At 33.4% G+C, this 22,445-nt stretch overlaps 1 protein-coding gene across 3 annotated transcripts in view; it reads left to right on the plus strand.

Moving 5' to 3' along the window:
• Positions 1-22,445, plus strand: part of GRIK2 (glutamate ionotropic receptor kainate type subunit 2) — a 424,245-nt gene that overhangs the window by 164,500 nt on the left and 237,300 nt on the right. For all 3 annotated transcript variants that reach the window (XM_068937889.1, XM_068937891.1, XM_068937890.1), the window contains 2 exons: positions 751-804; positions 3,071-3,244. In XM_068937889.1, the coding sequence (XP_068793990.1) occupies positions 751-804; positions 3,071-3,244 (228 nt within the window). The remainder of the gene's footprint in view (positions 1-750; positions 805-3,070; positions 3,245-22,445) is intronic.

Raw genomic sequence — 22,445 nt, forward strand, 5'->3', positions numbered from 1 at the left:
TGTTACATACTTTTCAGTTGAAAGTGCCCGTAATGAATAGGAATGATGAGACATCCCTAGCTTATTGCTTTTTTGTGTCTACAAATAATCATTCTTATTCTGTTAATAAAAAGATATGGACATTTTAAAATGCATTGTTGATCAGAAGCTATTTGGTATTATATAGTTAGCAAGACAGATGAAGGTGCTGGATAGATGTCAGAGTTTAATGAGTAATAATATGAATATTTATTCTTTTTGCTGAACTTAGTAAATATTTTGTTATTCACAATTTAACTCAAGAATCTTTTCTGTCATGGCTGGAAACACATACCTCAAAGATAACCTTGGTTCCAGGTTTTAAAGGAGTAATACTGTTCATCAAAATAGAAAAATACTTCCTATCAGGTTATTTGTTTTAAGGGGAGGGTTCAACAATGAAATAAAATATTGTCAGCTCAAATTTTGTGTGGCAACTTAATGCATCCATTACTATGTAAAACTAAGCCTCTTTCACATCTACTGCACTACACGGTCTAGTAATATTCTTCCTATCAGAAGACTGGATTCATAAGTTCCTTTAATAGTCAGTAAACTGTTTTAACTGCAAAGAAATGATTTACTTGACCTAATTTTAGTATAGTTCCAAACCTATAGTCTGATCCCAGTAGTGTTCTTCTGCAGCTTTTCATTTACCGTGTAATGTGATAAAAATGTATTATGTGATCTCAGAAACATTAATCTTTTCTTTTTTTTTTATTTTTTTTTAAGGCTTTGGCTATGGGAATGATGACAGAATACTATCACTATATCTTTACCACACTGGTAAGTGCCTTATTAAAACATACTAATGACACCTAAAAAAGATGTTACTTTTGTTAATTGCATTACTTGACAAAGTGAAAAAGGTCTCTCTGGAATAGGATGTGGGTATGGGGTATTTTCTCTGTTGAGTTTTATTACATTCAGTGATTTTTTTTTTTTAAACTAATCACCACTGAGCCTAACTAAGAAACTAAAAGTTTGTAGCACAATACACTAGAAAGAAAGTTATGCATTTCTCAGTTTTCCGTTGAAGTAAAATTTGCATGTTTAGATTGAAATTCGGTAAGGTTCTTAAAATACAAGTCATTTTAAGCATCAGGCAGATGTGCCTTGGTAAAACTATGCTTAAAAAGACTTATGTTTAAAATCACACACAAGTTCTCACTGAAATGAATTGTTTGTGGTAAGATGGACAGCTCATCTCAGAATCACAAAACAGAAGTTCATGGAAAGCACTAGCCTGGAAATAGATATAATTCATGAAGTTCATTAGAACTTTAAGAGGAAAATACCCTACACAAGTATCTCCCTTCTTTTAGAAGGGTTTAGTTGTGCTGTCACTTCTGGACTTTAAAGATACTGGGATTACATGCAATAAATTTTCTCTCATTAGTTTTTCAAAATGAATTCTAGATGTTGCAGTTTTATTTATTAGATTTTCATTTTGCTATTGGTGAAAATTGCTTCCTTGAGTGGTCTGGTTTGCATTTTATTTTTCCTTTTTAAAGCCATCTTAAAAATCAAGCTTTTCTGTCATTTTTTTCCCTTATTTAGAACATTAAATTTTTAGGAGAGACCAGAATTATTTTAACTTGGAGACAACACAGAATAATTTAGCATGTGCAAACGGATCCTAGATTTTGATTTTGCAATTTAGCTTTGGAGCTCACATCGGAGTGTAGTTGTTTCAATTTATTAACTGCTTCTTACCTGACATGGTGGAGGTCATGTCAAATAAATTTTCCAGTCACAGTGTTTATAGCAGTCTTCTGTATATTCTCCAGTGGTTGATTCAGGGTCTGATATAGTAGCACATTAATACACTGACCTATGTGTGTTTATAATCTAAACATACAATTCTGCTGTGTATATTTATTATGTTGTTAAGGTACATATATTTGGATTAAACAATTACATCTGAGGTTCTCATTCTTTCTTTTCTTTTTCACAGTAATAACTGAAAGTATTTTATACTTAAAGAGAAAAATACTGGACAGGAGCATGAACTACTTTGTAATGCAGTTTTAGTTATGTTCAGTCTTTTCTTCACAATAAAATGTTCTTTTTTTTTTAGAGTAACCATGAGTTATATTGTTAGTATAAGAATAGCTTTCAACAAGTTTGTTTATGATGAACTTAGCTAAGCCTAATGAGTCATGATTTTTTTCTTCATTAGCTTAATTTGAGGTTTCTTCATGTTTAAAACGTGATCTTACACCTGAGTTTCCTAATGTCAAATTCTGGTTCTGTGTTGTTTCTGAAAGTCTGTCAAAGGCTTAGGATAATGAATTCATTTACTTGATCTAAAAATTTGATTTCTTCTTTTAATTCATTTATTTTTGCCTCTGTCTGCATGTATATGTAAATATACACCCACACAGACATACATATATGTTTTGAAAATATATTGATTTGAAAAGGTTGTGCTTCAGAAGAATAATACCTAATAAAATACATATCTACATTTGTAAGCGTGGGAGATACATGCAAAGAATGCTTCTGGGTAAAATTAAAGCATAACGAAAAGTTGCAAAAAGTTCCATCTGTATATATTGTGCCTGCTTCCCTCCCCATTTTTAAAGCTCACATTACTCAGATTTTTTAAAAAGTGAAAGTGCAAAGAATCTCTCATTCTATTTAGTTTATCACTTCAAGCCTGGGTCTGATAAGCCGTACAAGGAGCTACTACTAATTATTACTAATAATATTATTAGTAATTAGTAATAATGTTTAAGCTTAATGGAGCATTTCTAAATAGTAGTGGATACAGTTCTGCAGCTGGACTTTGCATTTCCTAAAAGACTTTATTTTTAAAATCTTTTTTTCCTTTATGAACCATATCACTCCCATTGTAAGGTCAATTGAGTTATTTACTCACAGAATGAGGCAACACACTCCCAAATAAACAGAACATAGGGTAAATTCTAGCATATATAGTGCTGTTGTTCATGGCAAGTTTCAGTACTGATATCTGGGGAGATGGTCAAATAACTGAAATATAAATTGCAGTATATGAAAGGATTTATATGGTGGTCATTTTTTTCAGGACTTATTTGCCTTGGATGTGGAACCCTATCGTTATAGTGGTGTTAATATGACTGGATTCAGAATTCTAAATACAGAAAATACCCAGGTGTCATCGATCATTGAAAAGTGGTCTATGGAGCGATTGCAGGCACCTCCTAAACCTGATTCAGGTTTGCTGGATGGATTTATGACGGTATGGATATTATTTTTTGATTACTTTTTTGTATATGCTTGTGAAGCTAAGAACAACCTTTATCTTTTCATTCCTGTCACCCAATTTGCTTATGGGCACGAGACCAAATCTGACTGTGATTATTAGTCAGAGGATAGCTATGGTGGCTGTGTTAATATTCTAGGCTAAAAACATTCTAACTTTGTTTCAAAATTATGTATACTGTATTTTTTGTCCAAATGAAAATGTTACAGTGTTATAAATATATGATTCATCTAGACCATATTTCTCTACTTTGTTGGTGAAAATACTGTGTGGGATCCTGTCAGAGCCCTACAAAAATCAAGATAAATTGCATTGTCTCTTTCTTTAATTTTCATCTCTTATTCAGTTAGATACCTCTTTTATAATGTTTCCTATTTCTGCATAATTAATTTTTTGATATTTTATGAATATTATTAAAAAACTCCATCTTGTGGTCCTTTCCAGTTCCTATGCATTGACACAAATTACAGGTGCATCTTAAGGTTTATTGAAGTCTTTTTCTGAGTTTCGGGAAGCCTTCCATTGCCATTATTCTCTGGATTCACTCACAATCACTTAAATGGAAATAAACTTTCCTTTTTTCAGCTGGTTTCTGCTTATTAGTTGGAATTAAATCTAAAATTATAAAGTTTTCTGGAAGGGATTTATTTTAAATCATGTTCTATATTAGAACCCCTTTAATTTTAATATTGTTGAAAGAATCTGATTTTCTACTTTACTTGACCTAGAGATGATTTGCAACATCTTTGCTGACAGAGTTCCAGAGCTCTTTAGCTTTTTTTTTTAATTAAACCTTTTCATATTCCATTTGAAAAATACAAAATTCTATTGCTTGAAGACTGGTGTCCACTTTTCTAGATTTTGTTAGATGAGCCACATAACATAGGTAATCTTACAAAAAGTTTTTCTGTTGATGTTATTTAAAGACTTTTATAGGCAGTAGATACTAAAATGCAATCAATACGTCATATAAGAAGTTAATTTCTTTTTTGTCTTGTTCTTGGAAAATGGTCCTTTTCAGACAAAAAATATTTTTTTCTTCCATTTACTTGTTATGTATGTAGTACATTGAATAAGCTATTTGGGAACATATTTTAAGGTTTAATTTTAACTAAATTAAATTTTTTAGTCTATTTTACTGCACTTTTAAAATATAGGATGGGATCTGTAAGGCTATGCTATCCGTTTGCTTATTTGGAATTATTAGAGAAATGAAACCTAAATAATTTTAGAAATGTGTAAAAGATGTGTGCGATTCATGGATAGCTGCTGTTTATTGCTCTATGCTTCCTTGTTTGCATTAACATACTCATTCTTTTATTTTTATCTTTTTTCATTTAATTATTTTAGCAGTACCTCTCGCTGTAGTTGTATATTTTATGCATTGATCAAAGAACTGCAAGTCTTTGGGAAAAAAGTTAACAAAATCAGTAGCAGTAATTACATTATCAGAACATAAGGAAAGTCATGGTCAATAAAATTATAGAATAACATAAATCGGAAGAGACTTCTGTGGGTCAATCATATATTTTTAAATTATTATTATAAAATAAAATGTGAGAAAAATATACTGCACTCTGTTCTGGACCCTTAAAAGCACTCTTTGCACTTCCGAGTGGCTTATGTAGTTATCAGAAGAGCCAAGTATTCATATACACTGGGATGAATGTTTTATGGGGATTAAGCATAAATGTTCTTTGATTATCTGGGTTTTAAATACCTGAGATATACAGATAGAGTTTAAAGAATATATTAAGACCTTGTCATCTTGACAAGTGTTATGTGCTTAAATGGCTTTTATAATCTGGTGCTTGGCTACAGAAGAGACATTCACAGGACTTGAGTTTTAAAAGAAATTTTGTTTGAAAATGTAAAAGCAAGCTATATCATGATGCGATTACACAAAGTTCTTCTCATACTCAATGGAAAGAGATACATACTCTCAATAGGTTTATTAGGTTTGTTAATTTTAACTTCCATTTCACTGTACTTTATATGTATTTAAGTAAGTAATGCACTTAGGAATTAAAGATACTGCACAGATATTAATTACTCTTATGAAATACTCTAACTGGTATGGGCTGAACCAAGAAAGTTGTTTTATTTTCACATGTACCAGGAAAGAGAGTTAATGTAACAGTACTGGCTGGTAATGACTACAGGTTATGCAGAATAATATTAGTATAAAACCTCCTTCATGGGCACGCGTTCACCTAGAGCCAATGAATCAAACACCATTTAACCAGGTGGTAGCACTCCAGACTCTAGAGAAGTTGCTAAATAAAAAAAAGGGGATTGTATTTTTTGGGGGGCAGTCAGAGACCTCAGTCAAGGCTGATAGGTATCCAGTGGGATAAAGTTCTGGATCACAAAGCTCTAGTGGTGGTTTGCATCATGCTCTTCTTCCTTTACTTTCCCAGTATATGCAGACCAGTGTCACCATTATGTTAGCGTTAGAACTGTTCATTTCACTCTGATGTTGCATTTCCTGGTTTATGACTGGTTGATTGCCCAGTCTTAAGGCTGGTCTTTAGTTTTTTTTCCACTGGCATATATAACTTTTTAATTAGGCTGGAATTATCTCATATTTATCTGACCTTAATGTCCCAATGTGGTAACAAGTGGGTAAAACATTTCGTCTTGATTCTTTGGAAGATTCCAAGTTATTCCTATTGACTTTAGTTAGGGCAGTTCTTGTTTCTAGGCTGCTGCTCAGAAAGGGTGGGAAGGGTGATTCTTTAGCACACCTGAGAAGGTTACTGACAACAAATAAATTATTCAGCATATTTCACTGTCCTTTCAGGATTTCTGAACTTTATTTGTATGGGCTTTGGGAAAACAACTATTTAATGAATGCTACACTATTTAATCATTCCATTATTTAATAAATGATGACTTGTTTGTACAATAAAGAAGCGAAACCCATTCTGTGATACAGGAGACTAATGGTAGCACAACTGGCTTTGTTCATTCTGTGACTCAGGAAGATCTTGTGTATCGTTCAGTATCTTTGATTTTGGACATATACGTGTCTAAGAGTATACACAAAGTTTTCTTTGTGCAGAGTACTTGTGATAAAAGATTTGCTTGTAGAAATATTTATAAGAATCAAATAGATGTGATTCTTGTAAAGCCTAAATTAATTGATGATTTTTAAATAAAGCTGTGTGAATGTACTTTTAATATTGTACATAGAAGTCCTGAGGAAGGCTCTGTGTTCTACTTTTATTAAAAGGCTTTTATCATGATTCATTGGTCTCTTAATAGATTCCATTTATACTTTGAGGGTTCTTTCATATTTCTTTATATATCTAAGGAAAATCAAAGTGGTTCTTATCCTCCTAACACATCAATTACAATCTAAATGTGTTGCTATACAGATATATTTCTCTCTACCTCTATCTCTGTCTTTCTGTCTGTCTGTCTCTCTCACACACATGCACGCACATGCATGGAATGGCTTAGGAAATCAGCTACTGCAAATATTTTATTTATTTCTTGAATTTCTTTCTTAAAGATCTTTTTTCCAAGCATTCTCAGCAGTCTTGATCACTGTTTTTGAATGACTGTCCTGCATTCTTACTAAATGGAAAAAAAGAACTAGGTAGTGTGTTTAAATTGAACAATAACATGTAGCTGGCACAAGTGAGAGTAGTTATTTCATCTAATAAAAGTACAGGAATATGTTGCTGATAATTCTGTCACAGGTAATAAGCTATACCTTTAGAAAATACCATTACAAGAAAAGTCAAAGACCAATGTATTGCACTACTTTATCTTTCTTACTGCTAAAATTAACTATATCTAAAGTTTCTAAATCTTTTTCTTATTGTGTCCTTGTTTCTTTTTTTTTTTTCCTTATTACCATTGGATGAATAAATCCCAATGAAATGATGAACAAAACCTTTGCCCAGGTTAAATCCAAAGTAAGGGCTTTTTCAGACTAGTATAAGTTTTGTAATGAAATTTCACTTGATGCAATTCAGCAATACATAAAATTCCTTTTTTCCTTTTGCCATCTTGGGTGTTTCCAAATTAAAACCAAAATGCTTCTCATCTATAAAGTTTGTCACATTCTAGTTGCTGGTTGTCCATTCGTTCACACATTTCCCTTTCTGTTTCTCACCGTTCGCTCAGTGATTAGCACCGTTAAATTCATTTGTTGGCGGTTCGAAATGCACATTTGTAAAATTAGACTGTGCGAAGGGTGAATGCTTAGCTGTTGAACTTGCTTCATCTGAGAAGCTTGGATATACTGAAAGTTCAGGTAAAAAGCAGGAAGTACTGGTTTGAACAGAAACCTGACTGAATAGCCAATGGTTTGTTGTTGACTTAATGATACCACTGAATGAGAAAGTGGGTGTTTTTTCTTTTTTTTTCTTTTATCTTTTTCTTCTTTTTTGTTTTTTCTTCCCTTTTCTTCTTTTTCTTCGTTTCTTCTTCTTTTTCTTCTTTTTCTTCTTTTTCTTCGTTTCATATTTTTTCTTCTTTTTCTTCGTTCTTTCCTTCTCCTTTCTCTTTCCATCTCCTTTTTTACTCTAGGTACTTGAAGTTTTAACTGAGTTACTTAGACATCTGCTACAGGGCTGTAGAAGCTGGTGCATAAAAATAAAGTCAAGAAATTGGCAGGATATCTTTTCCGTGCACATTTCTGTTGCAGAGATTAATTACTATAATATATGAACATCATTCAAGTCAACAAAAGTTGAAAAACTGAAAGTTTTTGAGGTTAGCTCCAAACTAAATGCTTGGAGTTATATGTCACCAAAATCTGTGGTTTTTGTGTATACACACCTGCGGTTTTACTAATGTTTGCCCGAAAGTATTTCTATGCTGTAGATTGCAATACAGAACTAGAGATGCTGAAACTAGTCTGAAATGGGGGGAGCCTTGTGTTACTGTTGCTAGACATCTTCTAAACTAGGTTAAGTGTCTTTACACAGTTCACTGGTATATGATATACAGGTTACTGTTACTTTTCTCTAACTTTAAACTGAATTCTGAATTTGAAAGTGGTTGCAACAATATTACTTGAACAAAATGTTTTGGCAGTAATAAAAAATATATTTTTCAATCAGAATAAGTTTTCTTCTTGAAGAAATTAATTCACAATGTAAGTTAAAGTCAGAACCAAATCAAAATATTTAATTATATAACCTTTAATTATATAACCTTAGTTCATAAAAAGTCTAATTCAAAGTTTAATTCATAAATTTTTTTACAAGAGTTAATCCTGATGAGGCCTAGGGCAAAACACTGAATTTTCCTGCAAGATGGAAAAGCTGCATACTAATGATTGTGGAGTATTTTGTTAAACTGTAACAATATCGTATTGATCTGTCCTATATTAACAGAAACTTATTAGTACTATCAAGCAGAAGGGTAGCGCATACACTAAGTGAATGAAACTTCACTTTGTATACTTGAGACTCAGAAAGGGAAAAGCAGCATAAATGTAGTCCTACATTTATATATAATGACAATCATGATTCAGATCAAGCCAATATAGCATGAATTGAGTTGTATGAGTTCATAATTCTTCTACTATACAACTATTAATTTTCCACAGCGTTCAGTGCCTCAAGTCACAACTCAGCATGCATAATTAAGATGACCTAACAAGCAGTGCTGCTTCATTAACATAAACTTTTCCTTGCTCATTGCTTTGGCTTATCATCTAGTTCAGCTATCTGCTTTCATCTTATGTAGAAATGAGTGCATTTTTTCTATTCTGAGTACTAATTGCATTTTTTAATGTTCAGTAGCAGGATATGATAGGTGCAGTGAAGCACTGTCGTACTTGGAGAATGCTATATCTAAGGTTAATATTGAAGTGTTTCCTCAGAAAATCACAGCTTGGGTCTGATGCATTTTGCAGGCTGCCTAACAGAATGGATCATGTTTTAGTCCTATGAATACAAAGTATGTACAGCTTTCCTTTTCTGCTCTTATTTCTCATGTTCATTTCTTATATATTTTTAATTTCTCCTTTCTTTTGTAGATATAATGTGTTTTTTTTTCAAGCTTATTTCCTCTCCACAACAAAACATGATATTTCTCAGTGTGTGAAAAGTAGTTGTAATAAAAGTTTATAGTGTAATTAAAAATTCAAGGCAAAAATAGAGAAATAGAGACTTATTGCATGCCCAGAATACGGTTATGGTATATTGTTGTGTGGGATTTTCATCCGATTCACAAAAAGAGAGAAGATGTTTTATGAATAAAGATATGATTGTTTTGAAAAGCCGGGGTATTGCCTTCCTCAGAAAATGAGACTAGATCCATGGAGATTTTCTGTAAATACGTAACTGTGAAAAGATATGATGACCACCAGGAAAAACTTTAATACCTTTACACATTCTGCATAATGGAAAGAATATACATTGCATTCCTTCCACAGAGTTGTCTGGAAAATTCATTTTGAAACTAGCCATTTTGAAAGTTAAAATAACAATACTGAAGTTATAATAACTTTGGAATTTGAATATGGAAATGAAAGAGAGAATAATGTTGGATTTGTAAATGTGTCGGCAATTCTCCCCAAATAGTTCTTCGAATTAGCACAGCCCCAGATGTGGTGGATACATTCATATATTCAGTTCATATATTCATAGTTTGTTCTTTGTTTTTCCTGATCATAAGAAAACTTCCACTAACTGGCTTTACAACATCCAGGTTCTGTGGACCCAGTTCTGTGATTCTAAGGTGAACTATAGTTTATGTGACTTTTCATCTTCTTACCTTTGTGGTCGTGAATATTAGTTTAGTATTGTCAAAAGATTTATTGAATCCAATGATAAGACAAAGAACTGTTAAAGGAAAGAATGATATATTTTCAGTTACATTAAATTATTTTTTAAATCACCTTAAACTAATTTGATTAAGCTAATACAATTGGAAAATATACTGTTTTTCCCTTCTAGACAAGATTGGGAGAGATTAGTAGGATGAGGGAAAACTTTGCAACCATGACACTTGTAGCTCAAGAGCCATCTAGAACTCAAAAAACTAGATTAAAAAAAAAATCCAATTCTTTATCATGATATCTATATAAGGCTTACTGAAGCTTTTTGTGAAACTGAGGAATACCTCCCATATCAGAGAATTGGACGTAGCTGATATTAACAGCAATTTTCTATTACACTGAAGGGTAGGTATATATTTTCCAAGTTTAATACCCTGCTGCTAAAGAAGTTAGCCCTAGGAGTTAAATCTAGGTGCATCCAATCCTTTTTAATCAAGATATGAGTGGGCAGCATGATCCAGGAAGAAGCATGAATAAAAAAATCCAGCAAAGATAGAGGAAGACATTAGTTTTTAATCTAACAATTTTAAAAGTAACCTCTCAATAACTGACTCATGAAATTTGGAAGATACAAAACTGGAAATGAACACTGGTACTATTACTGGTAATAGTATATATCTTTTTTTTTTTTTTATCTAATTTTGTTTCATAACTCCATTTCTTAATTTCTTGTTGAACATTCTCCAGAATTCACTATTTGTTTTCCTCTGAAAGGAAGCAATAGTTTATGGTGTCATCCAGCACACTTACGAAGTTTGAATCTCTGTATTCATTTTTCATGTTAGGATTCTCAGTGATTGTACTAACTGGTACAGATACTAAGGTTATTACACCACATACACATTCTGCACTGTGCAGTAGAAAATTCTATTAAAATTAAATTTTATTTTCCTGTAAGCGAGTAGACTTTTATAGTTACCTGGGGGTAGACAGAATAAATTTATTGCAACGCTGATATTTTTAAGCTTATTGAATTAGTGCTTTAATGAAGTTTAGGTACTTATCTAGAAGTGCTAACAGAATCCACAGCTGCTTTGCTTCCTGATAATTCCTTAGAGTGTGCTTTGCCTTTTTTTCCATAGTAAATTATTTTATACATGTTTACATTTTTAATTTGAAATGGTAATCTCTTTAATTTAGGAATAAGTTATTTTATGGAAGATAAAAAGGGCTTTGAATTTGTTGATTAATGGGTTACCAATTAGTCATTTAGTTCTGTTAACAGCAAAAGGATATTTGTGAAACTGTGATTTCTTATTTAACAGCTGAGAAGTAGCAGTTATATTTCAGGTACATAGTTAAATAATAACTCAATAACTGCTAGCCGGCACTGTAACTGGACTGAAGGATCTGACGAGAAATAGGTGCTCTTAGGGTTCGTGAGGGTGAAAAAATTCATAAAAATAAAAAGAAATACTCATTACAGAAGTAGAGCCTTGGATTCTGATTTAGAGCTTCAAAGAGGATAGCTTGTTATGTAGACAGCTTTATAATTATCCCTTTAGCAAAAGGAATTTTCTGAATCTGCTGATGAGATGTGTTTAGTAAAACAGTATGGCAGCAAATGTGTACTTCAAAGGAAATACTAAACAATTACTTATTACTGCATTACAAGCTAGGAATCTCCCCTAGGCACAGTCAACTTCACAAGTTTAAGGAATATGCAAGATTTCGTGCTGTAAGGTGTTTTAGAAATGATATGTCAGCTATTTTGAGAATTAATTACATTACCAAATATTTGACCCCTGCATCTCATCTGTCTCTTTCTTGATATTTAGGAGACAAGATCTATAAGAACCTTGCAATCCAGTCCTGAAGAAAACATATGCCCAGGTGTTACACACGTTTAGCAGAAATATATTGCAGCTTCTTTCCTGTGGTATACTTCAGAGAGTTCTTCCAAATGTGGTTTGTGGATATATACAGATATTTACAAATACAGTAAGATTAATTTGGATTTATATGACTCTTTCATGTTGGAGCTTTTCTGCTACATCTTTGCAAAGTAATAAATAGAGGTCTTAGCATGACAGTAAGTAGGAAAATGGCAGAAACTGCACAACTTGCAAAAGCTCATATGCAGTCTGGAAGACTAGCTAGAACATAGGTGATTTCTTGAAAGAGGCACACTGAGTAAAGTGCCCTTACTCAGAGACTGTACTATTGTACAGTTTCTACGGATGTATCTGCATCTTAAAAAATTTAAAGTTTGAGGACTGTAACCCAATAAACTATAATCACATCAAAGAAGAAAATTTTCTTGAGATGCATTCTGAAATTCAATGTAATGATTTATTTATACCCTCTATTTACTGTATTTTTTCTGGAAAAGTGAACCAAATGCAAGATTACTTTTAGTCTGTTCCTTTGCTGTTGGTTAAAGAATCTGATCTTTAGGAGCAGTGTAATCAATTAAACCTGGTAAGTAGCAGACTTAATTGCAGGAATGCACAGCTCTAGCAATCCTTATGGCTATAGTTGTAGGATGTGGAACGGTAACAGTGGTGTCATGCTAGGTTAGCTAGTGGTGCAAATCACTCAATTTGTGGAGAGAGACGAGGTTTAGCCCTTATCACATGCCCTTCAGCTTTACAGTGGCACTGCCAAATATTTAGGTCTGATGTGTACTCAGCTTAATAGTAAGGTTTAAAAGTACATTGTGGGTAGAATCCTGGTCTTATGGAAATCACTATATGTTTTTAATGTGGCTGACCTTTAGCTTGCTATGTGCATGCCTAACTTAGATACGGTAATGTAGCCGAACTGAAGATATATTTTTTTTTTGATAGAATTTTAAATACTATTTATTGTAATGGAAGGAGTGAAAATCATATGTAAATATTTCTCTGAATCTTCAGCTGGTTAATTTGGACATAGTTTGCTAAGCTGTAATTGTCTTCATTCATTATATGCTTCTGACCTGTGAAAAACAAGAATGTGTTTTTTTATTTATTTTTGTTACTAATTAATACTCACTAATTGCTAGACCAGATGACATAGTAGAAATGAGCAAGTTTTGGGGTTTACCAGCCTCTCTACTGAAGATCTGAAGGGGTGTATGCCTGAATGCTTTTCCATTTTTTCTATATACATTCTATGTATATAGATTTGTCTAATAAAATATATTAGTACTCCCTATAATTTTTTTTGTGCTTATCTGCTTAGCCCACTACAGCTACAACCCACTCTTTCTAATTTTAAACATACTCATGTTGTACATGTAGACTTCACTGGGACTTTCACTCGGATAAGATACATAGTTATTGCTTAAAATCATCTTCCTAAGGGATGACTATTTCCTGTTCAGTACATCATAGGCTCAATTTCAGTGTCTTTCCAGATACTTCAGAGTATTGTGCCTGGCCTCCAGGTGCCACTCCAGAAGAGCACAGGTCTCCCATAGGATCCCACTGTCGTTTCTGTCCACCTGTGGATGCCTTAGGTATCCATGTATGATTCAAATGATGGTTGTTGCCTGTATTTAGGCAGCTAAGTCAAAATTGTTACTTGAGCTGTGGCAGTGAATGTATTTCCCTCTTAAACAGTCCAGTGGGTATTCAGTGGTCACAAGCACATGCACAGACCCATTAAACCATGTAGGAAAATACAAGCATCAACCTGAGTCTGTGCCTGGATACCTTCATGTCAAGCTGGAAGCAAAATTAACATACTTTCATTATTCTGTATTTTCTCCATGAACCTGAGACCTCTGCTATCCTAAGCCACGTGCAGCATAGGAAATAGGTGGGGAGGACAGAATAACATAATAAATGCAAGATTGAAGTATCACGGTACTATCATGGTACTGTAGAATTGAGACTTCAAATATTACACTTTACTCTTCAAATTCCCTCTTTCCAACGCCTGTGTGTATATATAATATAATATGTACACAGCAGAGATAAGCATGTATCCTATTTCAGATAGAGAGACTATGTAATATCCTGAAAATAAGTATTTACCTTTTTAAATTCTTCATTATAATGCTGTAGAATGATTTTATTCAATCGTGGTGGTAAAATGCTCTTGGAGAAATATTATTTTGTAAGAAAATTCTGTGCATGTGGTTTCTCTCATTATATCTTACAAAAACAAAATCCCATTACGCTTTATGCATTTTTATGATCTGTAACAATGGATATACTATTCATTCTTCTTCTTTATTGAGCTATTGATTCAATTCAACAAAGTGTTCAATGTGCTTTCTGGCTTCAAACCTTGTCAGTAATGCTGTTGAAGTCAATGCTGTTGCACTTAATATGAAGTATATACTTTGTGTAAATGTGTCTTCAAAGGTCACTCATATAAAAAAAAACAAAAACATGATTTTATATAAATTATTTTGTACACTGCTTTGCACTTCAGGGTAAAAGAGAGTTCAGAAAATATTGTTTTACATGTAGTATTTTTCTGCTGATACGATTGTTCTCAATAATGCTTACATAAAACATAAACAACATCCTCTCACCCCCAAAAGGTTTTGATACACATCGGTTCCCTACAAACATTTTTTGCTTGGAAATATTGTAATTCTGCAGAGTGCAAATGTTACACAACAAAATGGCTAAGTCTTCAGTGTTAATATCCTACACTGTTGAGTCTTCAATTATATTTGAAAATTAAGAGTAAATAGTAAATAATGTTAGATTTAGCCTATTTTGGATTTTGTAGCCTTCCGTTTACTTAAAATATTACAAGATAGTTATTCTGATGTAATTCTAAAATTTAAATCAGGATGTTAAAATCTGAATAAAAATAACTCTTTAGCTGAAGGAATATTTTTATCTGCAAGATTACAGTAAAGAAGCTATCTTATTTTTTGATTATTCATCTCTAAGCTGAAAAACTTCTGTTCTTGTCACAGTACTCCTCACTTTTGTCATAGTCGCTTGGGTTCTCCATGCAGGGTGATTCATATTTCATGCTAACATGAATGCTAGAACTGGGAGATCATCCTATGCAGGTAGTTTGCACTAGTGTCTATCTAGAATTGAAGCTGGGGAGCATCAAACCAGCAGCTACGGGGTTGCTGACCCAATTTTTTCACAAAGTTGCCTGTGTAATGTAGAAGCAGGTGTCCACAAAACTTTGCTGTGAACGTATTTTCTTGAACTGTCCTAAGCTCCTTGTGGAAAACTGACGTACCTATCGACGCTTTTTGGTCAGTGGTGTATTTGACATTACTTTTCAAGTTGGTTGTGTAATGTTGCTCTTTATTTGCTAGAAATATGTTGGATCTTATCGTTTGGTTATCTAATGAGTTGCAGTAGGTGAAGAATGGAAGTGTATGCTGGCGGAGATATTAAACATTTAATTTCATATATAAAAACTTTAAAGCCCACTGTGCATATATGTATATGCATCAACATAATGTGTATAAAATTATATAGAATCCAATAGTAATGATCTATTAAAAAAGAAAGTTCTGTAAGGTAATGTTTTCCTCTGAGTAACAAATTTATCAGTTGACACCATTATATTTATTAGTTGACAGAGTCCTGAATTAAAAAATGTTGGGTTTTTTGCCTTTAATAAACTATAACTCTAGAAAGCACAATTCGTTGGAACATACCTTTTCGATCTTTACAGTTTCTTTGTTTTCTATGGATATTTCTGCTCTTTGTTTTTCTCTGAAGTTATCTTTCATTATTTATTTTTTTTTTAAAGGGACATCAAGCACAGAGGAGAATCCACTATTGAGTGAAAAAAATTTGTTTTCAATTTCTGGTTAAATCTGGAAATGTAAACACTTGACATATCACTGCCTCTGCTAGGAGCATCGTCATGCGTGTAAGGTCCTCAGCCTGCAATTCACTCCATGTTCATGAACCTTGAACTGTAATCTATATTCACAAAAGGAGAGTTTTCTATTTCAGATTGCAAGATTTTTTTGCAACATCTGGGAGGAATTAGAAAGGCTTCTTTGTTCTTTGACGCACTCAGTCAAGCCCCTGTGTCTTTGTAGAAGCGAAGATGTGCTTAATGACTTTTTGTTAGTAAATGCTTAGATTTGCCACACCATTGTAATCCTCAAGGAAAATAGCAACACAAGCCTTTTGTTGTAATTGAATATTCTACTGATGATAATCCAAGCAGGGTTCTTTTTATCTTCATTTACTGGATTTAGTCTTGAAACAGTATCTTAGATGAAAAACCTAAATATAAAGAGAAAATAAATATACCTATTGTTGAAATTTATGATAAGTTATATGACAGAGTATTGCCTGTCTGTGTTCGTTTTAGCATTAAATAATTAGAGTCATTTTGATTTTACTGTTCCAGATTTAGCATGTATATTGAATAAATACTTGTCTCAAATAATAGTGATCTATGAGAAATGGACACCAGTAATGTTAGGAAATTGCCTTTAAACAATTCAAGGGGTTTAGAATGTGAAGAACTTGAAAGAATTTGTCTTTAAATGAAAAGTAAGTAATAAGGCATAGCTGTGTCATGTAAAACAAATTTGTATTGGGTTGTAAATTGTGAAACACTGAAATGAGATGTATAGATCTGAAGTTTAGCTTAAGCATAATTTATTTTTCCTAAACTTTGTTAGTAAAAAATTGGAGAGTTTTGTTTCCTTTTTCATCATTGCTTGCAGTTCTCTGAAGCAAAGATGACATTTCTTTCAAAAAAGCTGTGGACCTTAGAGACGCAGGGTGATGCTTGAGTAAAGAGGTGCTAGTGATTGTATCAGACCAGGAAGGAGGTTCCTGGAGTAAAGATTACAAGCACAGTTTTTCACATTTTTATGTATGTTAATATTTGCACACCCCTCCCCCCAACCCAGTGGATGCTAGCATACGTTCCTTTTACTTTTGGTCAGAACTGGTTCTGAATGGGAAACAGAATTGCTTGGGGAATCAAAATGCTTAGATTATCTATATGAAGTTTCTCTAATGCTTCTAGCTAGAATCAGAATGTCAGGGACCTGTATGGATTTACAACTAGGATCAAGGGAGAAAGTCAGTCAGTATAGCAGTGGGAGGTAAAGCAGTATCAGGAGAGAATCTTTACTATTTGAACACCAAATATCATAGTTGTTACAAAAAAATACTTGTACTTAAGAGTTTTTCTGGTCATATAAATTAGTAACAGCTGGCCAACCAGATCTAACATGAGATTTACCAACCATTTCCTCCTAAAGAGTGAGTTGTTCCCTGAGATATGTTGTCTCTTCATTTGCAGATGTGTTCAACTTTTCAGAACATTAGGAAACATTAGGAAAGTACTATTCTCTTTGTACTTCGTAAATTGTGATAATTTTGAAAAGTAACACCTAATTCTGGGATAGTTTGCAATACTAAAGGTAGGAAATTAAGATTAGGCCAAGTGCATGCATTGAACTGCACTTCAAAAAGTTCAATGTAATATGTGTAGAATATGTTGAAAATGTTTTCCTTTAAGACTTTGCAATAATATGAAAAACTAGCGTTAAGATCTTTTTACTGTAAGCTTTTTTGTGATAGGAGCATCATTGAAAGCAGCGCATTGTACAGTATGGAGTGACATGCCCAGTTAAGCTTCCTTAATGTGACATAGTGCCCTGTCAGTTATCAGTGCTGTCTGAATTTTTTAAGCAATTTATTCTGTTCCAATTGTTGTGGACTCTTGCAGATTTTCACCACCTAAGGTACAGCTGGACAACTAATTTCGTCAGACAAAACTTGAGTAGCAAAATTAACAGCCATATCAGAAACTATAATACCCAACAGTACTTCCCTCTTGATGCCATTTAGTAAAAACTCCTTCTTTATCTATCCAAACCAAGCTATGCATATTTTGTAGAAATCCAACAAAATCATCTCCTCTCACGTTGCACTCTGTAAACCTGAAGAGTTTAATATTTGCCAGAGATGGAGAGAGGCAGGAAGCATGTTCTACTGTTTGTTTTTTTCAACTTTAAAAATACATAGTAGTTTTGCATGTCAAAGAAGTGGATAAAGCTCCAGGTCATTTCTTTTGATAAGATCCTAATTGTGTAAAGTTCTGAAAATGTGTATGAGATTTCATAGCTTTTCCAGATTAGCTAGCAGCTGCAGCTGCTGAAGCTAGTAAGCCAAGTCGGCATGGGCCAATTTGTTGTGATATAATGCTTTCAACATGTCTTCCCCCATGATCTGTACAACAGCAAGACTCGGTTTGTTTAAAAAAACAAAACAAAAACAACTGCACTTCAGTATTAGTTAAAGAATACATATGACCTAGGGGTCTCTAACTATTAAGATTATATTATTTACCTGTACCTGTTTATGATTTAGTCCAGCGGAATAATGATCTGTGGGAAGACAGACTAGGGAGAAAATTTGTTCTAAGTATGAGGCATCAAGTAGGTCAAGATTAAGTAATGAGGCTTTAAACAGACAGTAATGGAACAACATTAAGTCTTTTGACTTCACTGGGCAGCTAGATGCACTAATGGGGGCACCATGCTGGGAAAGCATAGATTTTAGCTGGAAATTTTAATAGGGAGGTGTTCTCACATTATGATGTGAATAGCTATGCTAAATGCATGGAAATTTTCTGCCAGAAAATAAGAAGATTAAGGGCCCCTCTACCACATCATGGCTCACTGGAGGAATGTAGTAGTAGTGAAGTAAAATCTGAAAGGAGATGATTTTCCATTTAATAGTCCATTGACTTTCCTCCTAGAGCCAGCACCTCCACTGTGATGACAATGCTCTTTATTTTCATTTCACAACCAAACTCAAGCTGTTTTGGTATGACTTGAGATGATACTTTTTTGTTGCTTTTAGAAAAAAGTTTAATTCATTAAAGTCTTATGCTTTTCAGTTCATGTTTAGTTACTGTTTTCAGTTGCAGTTTCACTAGAGTATATCTGAATAAATGTTACGTAATACATTAAGGTGTTTTATTGAATTTTGCTATCCCTAAGTGTCACTCTATCGTCAGTATAAATTCCACTACCTTCTGGTATCTATTTGTATCTCCAAAGGTTTAATATTTCTTGGATAAGTCCGCTCATCCCACATCCTTTTTTTAGTTGTTAATTATTAAGCTTTTAAAAGGTTAAATACATTATCTTTGCTTCTAACACCTGGTAAAAATGATTAGTATTTAAACTATAGTGTCTACAGATACGTTGTTTCCAAAAATGAAAAAAAAAAGTCTGATTAAGAGGTTTATCCTCCTTGTTCTGCTGATTTTTCTGATTGTATAATAGCTTTAACTATTTTTCTCTCTTGAGCTATAATCTATAATACCAAAAGCCCAAAGGGTGTTGCGCTACTTCTCTAAGAACTGCTATTCTGCAAACATTTTCTTCCATCATTCAGCAAAGATGCTTGGAAGGAAGAAAAGATAAAACTTCTGTATGTATCAAACAATGCAGAAAAGTAGATGTTGCTTAAAGTGACTGAAGTAGATGATCACTATTTATTACATACCATGCTAAACTTAATGCCATGTTTTCTCTACAAAACTTACCCATAAGTCACCAACTGAAATTTTACTGTAAAACCAGAAGGGTTTTCCCAGATTTGTAGTGCAGGCCAAATTATAACTAAGAATATATAGTTTACAGAAATATATGTGGAGAGGGAAGGTTTGTGTCAACAGCAACAAACCCTAGTGACACTATGTTACAGTCGTGAATCCATCTTTCAGTTGTCCTAAATCTTCAGGTGAGAAACACATCTTTCAAAAAATTAAACTTTCATAGATATACTAAACAAAAAAGTAGAATAAAGCTATGTTTTATATATATAATACATTCCATGAAAACGTTTGAGCATAAAGCGTTGTAAAGTATGAGATACTTTCAGAAATATGAAATGTATACCCTCTTTTCCTTCATTCATCATTATATGGTCCAAGCAATTTCAGTTTTGGTAGATGGGAGTGTCAGGTAGGTTTCCTTCTGTTGCCTACAGAACTGTAAACTAGGACAATGAGTGAGTCTTCTTTTTTTTGTCTGTGAATTGCTCAGTAGAGCAAATTTAGTGCAGAGTGTAGGACTATATTTTATAGTAGGAGAAGAAGAATAGTTGCGCATGTCTCTTGTTTTCTAGTGCTTCATTGGGGATGCCTACATATCTTGGGCTAGTAAACCTACAGAAATAATAATCTCCTTTAAAATCTCTGTTTTTTTCCTCCTGTTTTTCTATAGGCCAATATTCAAGGCTAGTTTTAAGCAATATTTTCTTTAAAAAATTACAGTTTGAATGCTGCGGGTATTTTGTTGAGCAAAATCATCTGTACTGAGCTAGTAACGTGGCTCTTACACTGTTAATTCAATGGCTTTTGAAGCATTGGAGGTGGTAGAGAGGAATTTTTTTCACAAAGAAAAATTTATGGTGGGCAGTGACATATGATTAGAAGTAGATCTTCAGTTACATTGCTGGTGATTCTGTGACGACACTCTTAGCTTCTGGTTGTTTTGAAAGCTCGTGATTTTACTATGGAGAAATGGAAATAATTTGGTGGCTGACCGGTAGATAAATTATTTATACACCTATCATATGAATATAAGCACTATGCAAAAAAATAGAATAATTTATACTTAAATGGCCAGGGGACTCTAACGGGCTTCAATTAGATACCCATCAGCTCAGATCAAGGATGCAGAGCTGCAAGTTATGTTTCCTGAATGGTATAACACAAAAATCCCCAAGTAAAGAATTAATTATAATTAATGAAAATTAATTTACTTTTAAAGCTATTTTATTTGAAAGATTTATCTTCCTCTTGTTGGGATTACTGACTTAGTTTCTCTTAGACTTTGTGTTTGTTTATGGATTTCCTAATAGGGAGATGCTCACAAAACTGGGATGATCTGCTTCCCTCTTTTCTAAACACTGATATCCCAGAAAATAGCTAGAATGCTGGCAGCTTTAAGTACAACCATTCACCTAGCATTACATTGTACAAACTTAACTTCATGCATGGATACGAAGGAATTAAATATGAAAACACAGATATAGCAGATATACTATTCCTCCTCTCCTTGGAGAGTTAAACCTCACCATGTTTTGGGGTTAAGCATTCACATTACTAATAATTGGTCTGGCTTTTCTTCAGATTCCTATGCTGTGTAAACAAGAGGTGATTGTTGTTACAAAAGAAGACAGTTGTTTGTCATGAAATAAAAAGAAGATGAAGGAAGAGATTTAACTTTATGCTCTCTGCCGCTGGATTGACACCTAGGAGTGACAGTTCTGTTGCAGGCATTATAGTGCTGTTGCATTCTTAGCAATATCACTATAACTGTCACAGTAAACATCCCAATGGATGGTAGTAGATCATCAGAGATGATCTGTTTTTTCACCGGAATCACCAGTTATTGCAAGAAATTTCTAATGCCTCAGTGACTTGTTTTCATCTGACTGAGCAAAAATTCTCACAGGAATTTCGTATCTAGTTAATTACAACAATAATAGGAATAAAACCCCAAACGGTTTCACCCCAAAGAAGTCTGAGAAGTAACAATTTTTTTCTGAGGCATTAATCTTATTTTCTTCTGACTGGAGATAATTTAGGTAAGAAAACACACATGAAAATATTTGCAAAAGCATATGAAAGTAATTTAATCTTTTCCAGGAGGAAAATGCTTTCTGTAATTAAAATATCAACAGAAAAGAGTCCATATAACCTTGTGCCCATCCTCAAACTGAAAGCATGGCATGTCATTTATAAATGCTCATTATCCTTAAAAACAAATTTTGTTTTACGCCTATATTGAGTTTACATAATTCTTAGTGGAAGTTCAGACAGAAATGCCTGAAGTAGTAGGAGCATTGGCTGGTTATATTTGTCACAATATATATTCACAGCTTGAATTTTGCATGAGCTGAACTTTCTTTGCCCTAGAGCAAATTTTAGTTTTTATGAACCATTGTATTCTGGTAAGACCTAGATGCGCTTCTGAATTCCAAAAATAGCACAGAAGATTGCTGTATTTCTTATCTTATGCTTTGACCATTATGAGTTGGCACTGAAGCAGTACAATGGATATACTTGATGTTGCTGGTGGTGGTGTGAACCTGGCTGCATGACTTATTTTAATTTAATTCCATTGTTATAATAAGGTAAATAGTTCCTTGAGCACTGGCAATGAGGAAGCCTTGTTTCCTACAGATTAATCACCTTCATAGGTGGTTAATATTGGTGTGTAAGGCAATAAGAGTTGTCCCTGACAAGTGAGTTGCCCTTACTTGTCCCTGAGGGCAAGTGAAGACTGAGGAGACAGCCATTGCTTCAGTGGAGTGTTTAATCAGGCCTCTCTTATTTGCCACTTTCATCTAGGACTTTCATATTTGTGAGATGTCTATCCCTGTATCAAATCTGGAAAAAAAGTGGGTTTCCTTTTCTAAGCTCTTCCTCCCTATTGCTGTTCTCCTCCTCCTCCTC

Source organism: Struthio camelus, chromosome 3, assembly GCF_040807025.1.
Source record: "Struthio camelus isolate bStrCam1 chromosome 3, bStrCam1.hap1, whole genome shotgun sequence".
Classification (NCBI taxonomy): Eukaryota; Metazoa; Chordata; class Aves; order Struthioniformes; family Struthionidae; genus Struthio; species Struthio camelus.